Below are 13,374 nucleotides of genomic sequence, written 5' to 3'. Positions count from 1 at the left end.
ATTCTGCAGTTGATCACAACGTAAAGCTGGTGGGTGTAGATGAGTTGTGTATGTCTGTAGAGATTTATAGATAGCACACAGTGACCTCTCTGGGCAGTGAGAGGCAAATGATCAAGTGAATAAAATGACAATAGGAGCAGGGGGACGTGTCCCCATGCAGCAGGCGAGCAGTGTCCTCTTGTGGACAAACGTCAACATTGCAGTCACATTTTTTACACATCAATCCCTTTATTAATTTCCCAGCTCACTGACTTGCAAAACTCTCAACAGGGAAAACTTCCCACTAAGCCACAAACAAATGGTTTCTCTCTCTCTCAAGCAACAATTTCACATAAGAGTTTGCTCCACAATTAATAATAATAATAATAATAATCCACAAATAAGTGAAAGATTTGAGAACATAGACTTTATTAATTTCATATAAAAATGACACTTTCAAAAAACAAAAAAGGTTGCTTCAGCTAATCTTCACAGGGACGAGAGGCGGCCTGCATCCCAGACATGACCTCATTGGGTAACACACACCGAGGGTCGTCGCACCGTCACATCATGGCCTCAATCAGTTCATACTGCATTTAAAGACAAACCTGTACAGTAAAACCACCAGCAGAGGCCGGGGTAAGCCCGGGACAAACCACACTCCTCCTCCTTTCCTCCCTTCCTACATCCCTGACTCCTCCTCACACTCCTCCTTTTCTCCTTCATCTAGTTTTCCTTTCCCCCCCCCCAGTCTCCTTTCTGACCCTTCATGTCCCTGAGCCCTCCTTCTCTGATTGGTTCCAGACGTGCCACTGAGCTCTTCTTGCCGACTCAACATTCCACAGCTGGAGTCTGCACACACACTCACACACTCACTCACACACTTCTTCCTACTCCCTTTCCTCCTCCCTTCCCCCTCTATCTTTAGTCCAACTCACGGAGCAAAAAAAGGGCTGTTTTTTTTCTTTCGCAGCAGCTCTCTGAGACACCAAAAGCCTCAGACTGAAAACAGCTCCAAAGCATTCCTGCAAGCAGAAAGACAGAAATGCACTCAAGAGGCAAAGAAGACAAAAACGTGGTCATAACGCTGTACCATCGTGGAATCTTAAAATGACGTAGAAAAAGAACGGAAGGAGGTTTTCCTTTACGAAAAATTCACTTTAAAAACATTCTTTGGCTCTCATATATATATACAACGGTGTCATTCACTTGAGGGATGTTTTCCTTTGTGGGGGCAACGAGAGGTTCAAGTGTTGGCCCATAAAAGAGGGAAATGTCTTTACCATCAAAACACATAATGAAACCTGCATCGTTAGAAAAGACGAATAGAGGAAAAAGATCCAAGAGCTAAAACACACAGAAAAGTGAAGTGTGGTCCGTAAAAAAGGTGAATCAGACAAATATCAAACTGCATGGTGCATACAAAGAGAATTACTGCCCTTAAAAATTGCTGAATCAGCACCAGATGGTGGCACGAAGAGCCAAAACAAACACAAGTTTGGAATAAGCGACTGCGTCTTCAGGAAAACGACTAAAGGCAAAAGGATGACTGAGATTGAATTAGCTCAAGATACAAGTAGAAAGTGCCAAAATGTACAAGGAGCCGAAACTTCAGTCCTGCAGTACCAAAAAGCCAAAGTAAAGACCAGCTTTCAATACTAAGAACTTAGTATTAATGTGCACAACTCTAGTGTACTGCCCTCAGACAATGGTCCCTGTCGCCCTCCACACATTCACATTTGGACTTCTTCCTCCTCGGCTCTCCTGACAGCTGCTGCTGCTGCTGCTGCTGCTGCTGACGTGTCAGATCAGCGAGGAGGAGAGAGAGGGAGACTCACAAAAAACCACGCACGCATCATCAGTAACAGTTCTCTACAGCTGCACGGGTAATGTCAAGTCAATGGGAAGGACATGACTGCAATAAAACAACAAAAAAACACACCTCAAGTTCAGGTAAATACTGTCATGGCAAAACAGAAAAATGAAAAAAAGTGAGTCCTGAAGAAGACTGTGGCTGTTTAGAGGAGACAAATGTTTTTTAGTTATGAGTCGATCTGTGGCTGTGATAGATGGATGTTTTTCTTTTGCTTTGTAAGTCTTTAAAATCAAAATGGGGACAAAAAAGGAAATATACACCAAGCAAAAATTTACATTGGCACCAGGGACGCCAGCGAGGAGTCATTTCATAAAACCGATTTGTGTCAAACTTTTCCAGCTGCTGCGATAAAACTAAACTCCCAGTAGATCCATTTATGGCCTTCATGAACGCTTCTGGGAGAAAGCTGTACATATGGATTTGTCTGGACAGAAATTGCTAGAACTGTTAAGTCTCGTCGGAAGAGGATTGAGGATTGAGAGGCTGGGAATTCAATTTAAATCTAATCTGCTGCGCTCTACACAGCTCTTCAGCACTTTAAAAAATCTTTTTTTTGGTTTCAAAAGAGACAACAAAAACATAAATGCCACAATCTGACATCAGCAAGTTGAAATCAGCCCCTCTCTGGGCCAGGTTTGGTCCGATCCGAGGCGGTCTCTGCTATTCCGCCTGCTCGTTCAGCTCCATGTCAGACACCAGGATGTTCTTCTCCACCTGCTCCGCCTGGTTGGAGTTGGTGCGGCTGTAGCGGGCCCCTTCGTAGGACCCCCGGGACCCGACAGCTCGCCGACGGTACAAGTAGATCACGCCGACGATCAGCACCATCAGCACCAGGCCCGTCACCATGACGACAATAATAGTGGGCAGGTGGTCGCTGTCCGCTAGATAGATGTAGAAGATGGATGTCAGGATTAGTGTAAATAATCTGGTTAAGTCTTTTATTCTAAGTTTCAAGTGAACAGAGCAGCAAGGCAGCAGATAATAACACTTACATGTCAGAGCTGAAGTTTCTGTAGCTGCAAAGGGAAGAAGAGATAGTTAGTAAAAATGTATCACTTTAGTATTTGGCAATCATTTGAATTGTTCTCATCCCTTACTGGGATCTAAAGTGGTCTTACTGCGAGGCTGTTTGCAGATGACTCCATGTGTGCGGTTTCTGCAGGACCCCGGCTTCCACAGGCCGCTGTTGCTCTGGATCCAGAAGCAGGAGTTGGGAGACAGAACGGAAAAGGCGACGTCGTGCGCCTCCCAGTTGGTGTACGACATCTCCATGTCCTCGCTCCACACCAGGCCTCTACCTGCAGCAGGAACACACAGACACACTCACTCAGATGAGCTTCAAACACACTAAAGCAGAACTGTTTCTTTAATTTTATCTTAAGGAGAGCTAATTCGTCATATCATATCATCTCTGTTGAGTCATAGAGGTTTTCTAATATTGGATTAGCTTACCAAGCGTATTTCAGGGCATTTCACTGAAATGATCTAATTGCACTGACAGATAATAATGCAGTTTAAATGAATTAATTGCACCTTGCTTTATCACATTTACTTGACTTAATTAGGTTTCCTCCACTTAATTAATTGTTTCATGATTATTCTATGAAGGAAATCATAATCAATCAGGTAACACTTATTAAATTAGGAAAATTATCTGCAAGCAGAGTAAGATGATTTCACTAAAAGCAGCCTACAATGAATAAGCTTGGATTAAAAAAAAAAAAACTTTGGAAAATGTGAAGGTTAATAAGTTTGCTGCTGGAGAGCCGGACTGTCTGATGCAATGTTTCTGGACCTTTCACGCTGATGCCCAGCCAAGCTCCATGCGCCTGCTCTGCATAGCTCTGGATGTGTTCCCACACAAATCCGTTCTCCGTCTCGTCCAGGATGGACAGAAGTTCAGCTCCCACTAGAAGAGAAAGAAACGCACAGAGATGGAACAACAGAGAATTGATCATGTAAGGAGATTTAACAACTGTGCAGCCAGCTCAATGAACAACACTTCTAAATTTAGACAATATTGATGCGTTTTGTCAATTGTGTTGGCAGAGGAGAAGGTCAGAAGTGTTGCACTTAATTGGCTTTCAGCTCAGTATCATGAGCTGGACGGGCAGCAGGGTCGGAGTCAGGACGAGCTTTTGAAACTCCTCCCTACCTTTTTTACATGTTGTTCGTGCGTCCTGCTGCAGTCTGAGAGTTTGCAGGTTGAAGGCGTAACAGTGGTTTCTGAAAGGCACCCACGCCCACTCGCCCAGAGAGTGAGGACACTGGCCGGGGTAGATCCACTCGTGAAGCACAGGCTCATCTGGCAAGGAGGAAAAACAACAGAGATTAAGGCGGGACACTACTGGCAAAAACACTGTTTTTCATGCACTGGTTAATAAGAATTTGGGCTATTTTGCTTCTATAACACGTCTTCTTTCAGACTAGTGGAAAGAAAACATCCAAAATACACATTTAGGTGTTTATTTTACTACTTTGTCTATTAGTGTCTGTAGATTTCTCCTAAATTCACTAAAAGTTAGCATTAGATAATACCTCATTTGCATATATAAACATACAATTTCAGACTTATAATACAAAAATTAATTGTCATTAATGTAAGTAATCAACTGGGGAAGTTTCATCTATTAGTTCTATTCTTCTATTATTAGACATGTTATCAGGGATTCTGGCATTCTGGTGATTTGTTATGTGCATTGTGCAGCATGTTAATTGATATTTATTGCTGTTACATTACAACATACCACTAATTTGACAGATAGCAGCCTCCAGTTTGGCATCACAGGGAGTGATAGTCCACTGCCCAGTAGTGGTCATGTGACCGCATCCAGCCGACTGATGGGGCTCCCCATCTTTCCAGTTTGAATACGACACTTCTTCCTCACCCAGCCAGGTGAAGCTCCGTCCCTGGAAACATAAAACAAGAAAGAAGATGCAATTCACTGCAGGAAAACACTGTTGCACATGTGTAACTCTATTAATATTATACTAATAAGATATACTGGAAGTTAATAGGCTCACTCCATAATTGTAGATACCGATCCAGGCGGGCCGTCGCAGGCTGTTGATCAGCAGTGTGAGGTAAGCCTGCTGGTAGGGATCCTTCACCATGGCCAAGGTCCCGTTCAAAGATGCACAGAGGTGCAGGGCGCCGGTCCAGTCCAGACGCTTCTCCACAACCCGGTACGTCACTCCACCCAGCTCCACGGGCTTGGACAGGGAGGCAGGGATCAGAGCCGGGGCCGGAGGGAGACCTGAGTCTGAAGAAACCACAGAGTTGACACACTTCTGTTTGCGGAGCACTTTTAAAGCAGACATTGTTGTGGTTGTTATTCAATTTCACACCTTGTTGCCTTTGACAGATAAAGCCATTATTTTCCATCTCACAGGCCCGGGAGGCCCACATGCCGATGTTCTTCTGCGGGTTCCCGTGAATCATCACCACACAGTTCCCCTGAGAGGTGACAGTGACATCATCAGAACAGGAAACAGATCGAGGACAAAACCACGACACGCGTGCTGCTGATAGGCGAGTGCTGTGGGTACCTACCGGGCTCTTGTCGTGGTGCGGTCCGCTGTTGTCGAGTGGCTCTCCGGGAGCCCAGTTGGTGTAGCTGAGCAGGCCGGCCTTGGCCCACTGGAAATGACCTTTAGAGTCTGAGGTCAGACCCACCCAGAGGTCAACACTGGCATTGGGAAGCAGGGTGGTGACGAAGGCTGCGAGGAGGAGAATCAAGTGCAAGTGTCTTTATTATCCAATCAAACAGAACAGGTTTGAGAGCATAGCTTTCCACGCTGCAATCAAAAAATGTTTTATTGCATGTAAAATATATTTGTGATTAAAACGTTTTGTTTGCAAATCCAAAAGTTTTGCTCATGAATCCAACAGTGGATGTTGCCAAACTGTCCCTCCGAACAAGACTGGCCAATAGAGACGTGTCTTACATCTTTCAGCGTAGGTTTCGCCCAGTGACAGATCATACACATTTACCTTATACAATTAATTATACCTGAAAGAGTAAGTGATCTACATAGTAGAGAGGTAAGTTCATTAACTTAAGCACCACCTCCCAGCTCGCTGTAATTACCTTGCTCCAAGTGATTGGACACCACTGCCAGGACTCCTCCCTGCGTTTCACATTTCAACTTGGCTGCAGACCATGTGACTCGGGACGGCTGATCAAATACTCTGAAACACTGCAGAAACACCAGATGTCATTGCACGCATTAAAAAAACAAGATTGCTCAGATTAGGTTGAGTTAGGACAAGGAGTGGATCCTCATACAACGGTTTGTATGATATCTTACAAAAAGTTATTCCTAATTTTTCGTGTGTTTTCCTACGAATGTCCAGCAACACGTGTCAAATGCCGCTCGCTACATGCATACAGTCTTTTCAAAATAAACTTCCGTCTTCAAAGGAACAACTTGGTTAGGTTTAGGCAACAAAATGAATTAGTTAGGTTTAGGAAAAGATTGTGGTTTGGATTATAATAACTACGGAAGTGGCGTAACTTAAATACGGAAGTTACATGACAAATAAATCAGTGTTGACTTCTGGTTTCACACGGGGGTACGAACACGTCTTCTGGGCGAAAGTCCGGTTTTTTCTGACCCACCCATCCACCCCGACCTCCTCTCTACGCGGCGTTTGTTGTTCTTTATCCTTCCTGGTTCATGATTACGTGGATTACATACAAATTTATTTTGTGAGATATACACGAATTACAGTGCATTACTTTTCGTAGGTAAAGCTATGAACGGTGTATGAGAACAGCCTGAGCAGGTACATGAAATAAAACATTATGTTTACTTGCTATGCTACACTGCCTATATGGTGTAATTATTTGACGCTTTCTAGACATCCTGAATCCTTTATACAACATAATAATGGCATTATGTAGAACTACTCATGTGTTGTAGCTCTACCTTATGTTGATAGGAGGACCATCCGTCAGGGCAGCCTGAAGGTGGGTGGGGGGATGACGGAGTTGGAGGAATGGTGCCTGTGACATTCACTCTCTTACAGATGTAGGGCAGGTCAGAGTGACACTTCTGATCAGACCACTCCGCTGTTCAGGAGTGAAAAACACAAGCTCACGCATGTGTACCGCATCTGATTTTGGTCTCTTGAGGCCTCTTATCCCGGCTGTTCTTACCTTTGGTGGCGGACAAGTGGACACATCTGCGATCACGGCTGACTGGGTGCGGCCTCCCGAGGGCCCAGGACACATAATTGAGCACAGAGTGGTCGGACCAGCGGAAGCGTCCGTCGTTCTCGTAGGTGTGAAGCCCCAGCCACCAGTTGTCGCCCTCCACCTTCAGCATCTGAAAGTGAGAGAGGAACTGTGAAAAAGGCATTTTGAGGCCACACAGGCGTCACCTTCACCATCTGAAAGTGAGAGAGAAACTGTGAAAAGGGCATTTTGAGGTCACACAGACGTCACCTTCAGCATCTGAAAGTGAGAGAGAAACTGTGGAAAAGGCATTTTGAGGTCACACAGACGTCACCTTCAGCATCTGAAAGTGAGAGAGAAACTGTGGAAAAGGCATGTCGAGGCCACACAGACGTTTAACAGATGGGGCTTACCTGTAGAGAAAGGCTGCCATGCAGAATACAGACAATAATTACACAGATTACACAGGTTGGTGCTTGTTAGGTATTTCTGAAGCTGCTAAACCACAAGCAATTCATTGCATTTTTTTTGATTATACCAACTCATACAAGTAAACTTTTTGATAAAGTGTGCAGTGCCTTGCTTAAAGTGTTGGCTAGGAAAGCTTCCTCCTCAGCTGAGTGGACGGACGCCAGCGAGGAGTCGAACCAGGAGCAAATCCTCTGGGCCTGGTCCCAAGTGGTGCGGTGGTCAAAGAATTTATACTCAGCCTCCTGGAAGCCGATCCACTCCGGGGAAGTGGTGCCTGACAGATGAGGGATGAGAGGAGAAGGAAAGACAGTCATGAGACATAATAGGAAGGTTTTGAAATAAGCCCTCAGGAGATCAGTTCAGTATGCTGAGAGAAGTTCAAAGCTAAGAAAATAAGACTGACCTTCAGAGACGTCTGGTTCCTTCTCGACACTACCTAAAGACACACACACAAGATAAAAGTGTATTCATACGAAATGTGAGAGACCCGAAATGTAATGAATAAAAAAAGGGAAGAAATCTTGAGAGACTCAAATCAGAGAGTGATGCTGTAGGTGGAAAAGTGTATTTCTATAGATGAATAGAAAATGTGCAACATGAAATAGAATAGAGTGCTGCAGGGATGACGTATTTTTTTAGGCCAGCCCGGAAGTTAGCATCGCACTGGATCCCTCGACAAAAAAGCCAAAGAGATTGTTCCATTGGGTTTTGGATTATTGAAGAAAATAAGCTCTGTGGCAAACACACGTTTATGATACTTAAGATAATCTCCACAAATGAACACCACTTTCATGTTTTTTGAAGCATAGCCAGGAGTAAAACACTAACGTTGGGCTATAGACAAACGACACCACGGTCGCATGACTTCATGCCGCCTCCACTAAGCTGAAGGCGGACTAGTGTTCGGCGTGATGACATTTAGTAGTCTCATTTAGCCGCTTGTTAGCAGCCGCCTCTTTTAAGACATGTAAAAAAATGAATGAGGGACTATCTATCTATGTCGTAGAACAAAAAATCTCTTAAGCTTGTGTTAACCATTTCAGGCATCTAAGTAACAACCCATTCAAAAAAAAACATTGATGGGTCCTAAAATGTTAAAGAGGACATGTTATACCTATTTTCAGGTCTATACTATTTTGGGTTTCTCCTAGAGCATGCTTACATGCTTTAATGATCAAAAAACGTTTTACTTTTCTAATTTCCTAATTTCTGGGGTTTTAGGACTCATTCTTGCAGCACTCTATACAAAAAACAATAATTCTGAAGTATGATTTAAAGATGTACTCGTACGGTATAGGTCTTTTTAAATAAGCCCAAAGGAAAGGCCCAGTGTTGCTGTACCTCTGGGGATCTTGCAGATCCAGTCTAACTCAGAGTCACAGTGCATGGCCAGCCAGGTCATAGTGCCCAGGTCTGCTGCAGCACACTGCCGGACGTTGTAGTAGTAGCGGCCAAAGTTCTGGTACGTGAACTGACACACAAGAAAAAGAGTAAACAGATTGTGCTACTCCAGTATCTACACACAGTTCGGCTGCATCTTGTCTTTACTCACAGCCAGTCCGTCGCTCCACTTCCAGCTGCCGTTGTCCATCGGGTTCCTGCGGTTCAGTCCAATCCAAAACCAGTGCTGCTCATGGTCCTCTGACTCCCTGTGGGCCACATCATCATCATCATCATCATCATCATCATCATTGCTACCATCATATTACATCACATGTCACCTGGTCAGAGGTGAACACCCACCCAAAGGCCTCATGGAGGACCTGCAGAACAAAGTGCTCCTCCTCAGGGCTGCTGATACTCAGCAGGTTGGCTCCGTGTCTCCGGCAGGACAGGTGAGCCTGCAGCCAGCTGAGCTTCTTCTCCAGCTGGGAGGAATGCATAACCTGCACACAGGTGATGATGAAGGTGTCATTATAGTCCAATTCAAATGCAATACTGGTGTACATATTAGTATTAGCAGTAGTATTACTTCAACCCCTGTGTCCACAACTTGACAGTAAAAACTGTGAAGAATTTGGCACTGTTACAGACTTTACCGATTTAAATAATTTTATTAATTCTCGTAAATTTTATCTTTATTTATTTATTATATTAATATATTACACTGCTTTGTTGAATACTCGATTTTGATTGGTCAATTCTACAGTCTGTTATTTCTTTATAGCAGACCGTTGCTATGGACGCAGTTCTGATGTCGGACTCTGGCGGACCGTTTTTGTGTCAAATTATTAATTTCTTAAGGTGCAGACAAATATATTAAACAGTTATACAAATAAAGAAGAGTAAAAAAATATATATATATTATGAATAGAAAATATGTATTTGCTTGACCTATAAAAACAGTAAGATATTGCACTTCCGATATTGCATGTTTGCGGAGTTATATTTACTCTATATACAAGTAATAAATAAATACAGGAAGAAATTATGTACAAAGGAATAAACCAAGGTGCAGCTGGAATACAGTATACAGTACAGTAAACATCTGTAGTTCTATATATACATACAAACGGTGCAACTGAAATGTAAAAACATAATGTAAAGCTATGAAGACATACAGAGTAGCTTTAAGTATGGTGGTGCTGATATTATTGACAGACAGTTGGTGTCAGTGTTTGACAGTTCATGTATGGCTCTGGGGTAGAAATAGTTTTTTAGTTATTCAATTTTTTTAATATATTAATTCTACACCATATTTTATTGAGGTAAAGTTTGTGCATTGCTGTTCAGTTTAAACAATTTATTACTATGATATACTATTATTATATATTTATAAATATATATTTATTATTATATTTATTATTATTATTATACTATTATAAAGATGTATTTTTTGTTATAGTGAAAAGGTGCAATATACTCACTGATGCAAGGCATCGTTTTGGTATTGGTAAAACTACTGTATACATATTTCCACAACCTGTCCAGTGAATGCTTTGACATATATGCTAAATAAGCTTTTAAAAATACATTTTCATATGTGCTAAATGTTACGAATAAACAGTTTCCTCTGGACTAATGTATATCTAAGATATGTGATATATTCCTGTTATGAACTACAGCATCACACAACATCTGTTTCAGCATTTCTAAAAAGTAGAAAGCAGCTGAAACTTTATGAATGTCCATAATCTAGATGAAATGTGAATTTTTACTCTAATATTATCATCAGACTGGACAAGACACTTGGAAAGCACAAAGCTACATTATTTGTCACTCTGAAGAAGTTGAACTTAATCATCCTCCTTTGTAAAACGCGATCACATCTACATATAATACACTCAGAAGCTTCCACATTCAAATGAGAAAAAGGTAATTAACTATTCAAATATTAGCCAAGGCCATTTTAGTCCAAGACTGAATGAATGAAAGCGTGACAGGAAATGAAAGAGGCTTCCAGCAGAGTATAGTGCGTGATGGTGTGAACCTTGTAACAGTAGCGCAGGTTGCTGTTGCTCTTCCAGCCGTTGGGACACGAGCCGCTGAGGCTCGGGGTGGGCTGAGGGACGGGGGGCTCGGGGCTCAGAGACGTGTCCTGGTTCTGACGGCAGATGAATTTCGCCTTGGATGACGCACACTCCCTCACCTCCCACAGACCTGTTGCAAAGCCCGTCGCCATGGTGACGCAGCCGCCGTGGACGCTGACTGAAATAGATACAGGGTGAAGTGTAGGTGAGAGGAGAGAAAGAGACTACACTGATGAAATGTGTGGAAATAGAGGAATGAAAAAAAAATGTGTGGAAAATGTGATTACAGGTTTCTGATGAGGCAACGGCTACATTAAACTTTTCTCAAAACAAGAGCCACATTTCCTGTAAACCCTGTCTGGGCTTTATTCCTCTAATCTCCTTATGGATCTACATGATGAAACTGTTTTATTTCATTATAACATAAAATGAAATAGTGAAAAATGCATCAAAGCCCAAGATGGCATTCTCAAATGTCTTGTTTTGTCCACAACTCAAAGATATTCAGTTTACTGTCATAGAAGAGTAAAGAAACCATAAAATATTCATATTTAAGAAGCTGGAATCAGAGAGTTTTGACTTTTTTTTTTCCTCAAACCGAATAATCCATTAACAAAATAGTTGGCGATTAATTTAATATTTGGCAACTAATCGATTAATCGTTGCAGCTCGACTTTAAAGAGAACAAATAGAGGTGTTGGAGTTAAACTGTAGTGAGTTTTTCTGCTTTTTCGGCCTCGGGTGCAACCTGAAGCGTTGAATTTTGGGGGTTTATGAATATGTTATGAAAATCTAACAAGTGTTCTTACACTGAATAACTCCTGTTTGAAGACTTCTCGTCTTCTGAAGTCTGAGGAAGAATCTGGTGCTCAAAACGTTAATGCATAATAAAAACAAACAGAAGCTATTTGGTGTGCAGATCTATGTGTTTCATTCTGCTATATTTTTTTGTTCCAGCACCCATCCTATCGGACTCTGGATGTGTGTGTTTTACCAGGTTTTATCAAACTAGAAATGTTGTCATGTGACAAAAATCTACAGATAAAGTGAAAATAATAATAATAAAAAAATCAGAGATGTTTAATCTTTAATCAGCCACGTCTACTAGAGCAAAGTGCAGCTCTCATCTGTGCAGGTCAGACAGTTCATATATTTGGCTCTGTCAGTGACTCTAAAGCCAGAGGACTCGCCCACAACTGTTTTTTTTGCGTCTCCAGGTCTGGTTTAGAAATGATGGGGAATCCAAAATCCATAAAAGCCTGAAACAAGGAGTATTCTCCCGTTTGCTGCCTCATTCCTGTGGTGCTACAATGAGTATACATTGGAAAGTATAAACTGTATATAAAGATGGATGACATGACAGCTCCCCAAAAGTGAAGCCAAAACATCTGGATTGCCCCCTGGTGGCTGGCTGCAGTATAGGTCATAAACCCCGTCTCCTCCATGTCAGCGGATGAGACATGGGCCAAACTAACAGTCAAAGTGCACGTCAAATACATTTTTCCCAAAGATGGTTTCTGTCACTTTAGGTAGTTCTTATCACGCTGATGAAAGTTCAAGTGTTTATTTTTCTGATAAGTTTTGGTTTTAATTAGTTATTCGATGCTATTAAAAGGGGGAGAGCGCAGACTCTTGCTCCAAATGACGTCAAAATCTCAAGATGGCAGATCCGGTATCTGGGGTATTTTGGCTACACTTTTGTACAGTGGGAGGAAGTGGAGACGTGTGGACCATCTATATATAATGTCTGTGATTGGAAAACTAAACACAGTTTACAATTTCCTCAACAAACTGGTCCAACTTTGATACATCAGAACATATATCCCCGCTGGCTGGTTTTGATTGCTGCTGATAATCTTCACAGATTGTCAGCTAATCAAAGACTTCTCAGGATATCAGGATGTAGTTCTGAATATCCGTTTTGGCCAAAAAAAAGGCACCTGGGACCAATCCAGTTTCTCCTTTGTAGATTAAATCCATAAATTGGCTCTGGTTCAGAATCAACCTCATGTTGAAAATATCCAGCTCTAGAAGTGAACTCATCACAGCAACAGGAATAAAGAAATGAAAAGGCAGTGGGTGTAGGTGAAGCTATTGTACCAACCCCAATCTGGTCATTCTGCATCCTGTAATACAGCATCAGATCATCACTCGCTCGCTCATTCAAACATGACGTATGTGACCTACCTGGCTGGTCGCGGTTCCAGTTGGTGTAGGACACTTCATCCCCGCTGAGCCAGTGGAAAGAGCCGGGGCTGCCCTGGTCATGGAGGCCGATCCAGAAGGAGTCACCTGAGCGACCGAACACCAGGCTGTTGGCGAAGGCCTGCTCGAACCTTTGAAGAGTTACAGACTTTTAGAAGGGCGGCCGATGACTAAACGCGCTGTGATGTCTATG

At 42.5% G+C, this 13,374-nt stretch overlaps 1 protein-coding gene across 1 annotated transcript in view; it reads right to left on the bottom strand.

The window, feature by feature from the left end:
- Nucleotides 1–389: 389 nt before the first annotated feature.
- mrc2 (mannose receptor, C type 2) overlaps nucleotides 390–13,374 on the bottom strand; it is a 34,991-nt gene continuing 22,006 nt past the window's right edge. Inside the window, exons 11-29 of the mRNA XM_037792282.1 lie at nucleotides 13,164–13,312; nucleotides 10,937–11,154; nucleotides 9,250–9,392; nucleotides 9,059–9,155; nucleotides 8,848–8,977; nucleotides 7,910–7,942; nucleotides 7,614–7,780; nucleotides 7,018–7,186; nucleotides 6,788–6,930; nucleotides 5,947–6,055; nucleotides 5,409–5,575; nucleotides 5,204–5,312; nucleotides 4,880–5,118; nucleotides 4,603–4,765; nucleotides 4,011–4,160; nucleotides 3,651–3,764; nucleotides 2,974–3,153; nucleotides 2,848–2,871; nucleotides 390–2,736 (exon numbers count right to left, since the gene is read on the bottom strand). Of these exons, the coding sequence (XP_037648210.1) occupies nucleotides 2,516–2,736; nucleotides 2,848–2,871; nucleotides 2,974–3,153; nucleotides 3,651–3,764; nucleotides 4,011–4,160; nucleotides 4,603–4,765; nucleotides 4,880–5,118; nucleotides 5,204–5,312; nucleotides 5,409–5,575; nucleotides 5,947–6,055; nucleotides 6,788–6,930; nucleotides 7,018–7,186; nucleotides 7,614–7,780; nucleotides 7,910–7,942; nucleotides 8,848–8,977; nucleotides 9,059–9,155; nucleotides 9,250–9,392; nucleotides 10,937–11,154; nucleotides 13,164–13,312 (2,725 nt within the window). The 3' untranslated portion in view covers nucleotides 390–2,515. The remainder of the gene's footprint in view (nucleotides 2,737–2,847; nucleotides 2,872–2,973; nucleotides 3,154–3,650; nucleotides 3,765–4,010; nucleotides 4,161–4,602; nucleotides 4,766–4,879; nucleotides 5,119–5,203; nucleotides 5,313–5,408; nucleotides 5,576–5,946; nucleotides 6,056–6,787; nucleotides 6,931–7,017; nucleotides 7,187–7,613; nucleotides 7,781–7,909; nucleotides 7,943–8,847; nucleotides 8,978–9,058; nucleotides 9,156–9,249; nucleotides 9,393–10,936; nucleotides 11,155–13,163; nucleotides 13,313–13,374) is intronic.

This window comes from Sebastes umbrosus, chromosome 14 (genome assembly GCF_015220745.1).
Source record: "Sebastes umbrosus isolate fSebUmb1 chromosome 14, fSebUmb1.pri, whole genome shotgun sequence".
Taxonomy (NCBI): domain Eukaryota; kingdom Metazoa; phylum Chordata; class Actinopteri; order Perciformes; family Sebastidae; genus Sebastes; species Sebastes umbrosus.
The sequence above is the reverse complement of the archived record's forward strand: the minus strand, read 5'-3'. Positions and strand labels throughout refer to the sequence as shown.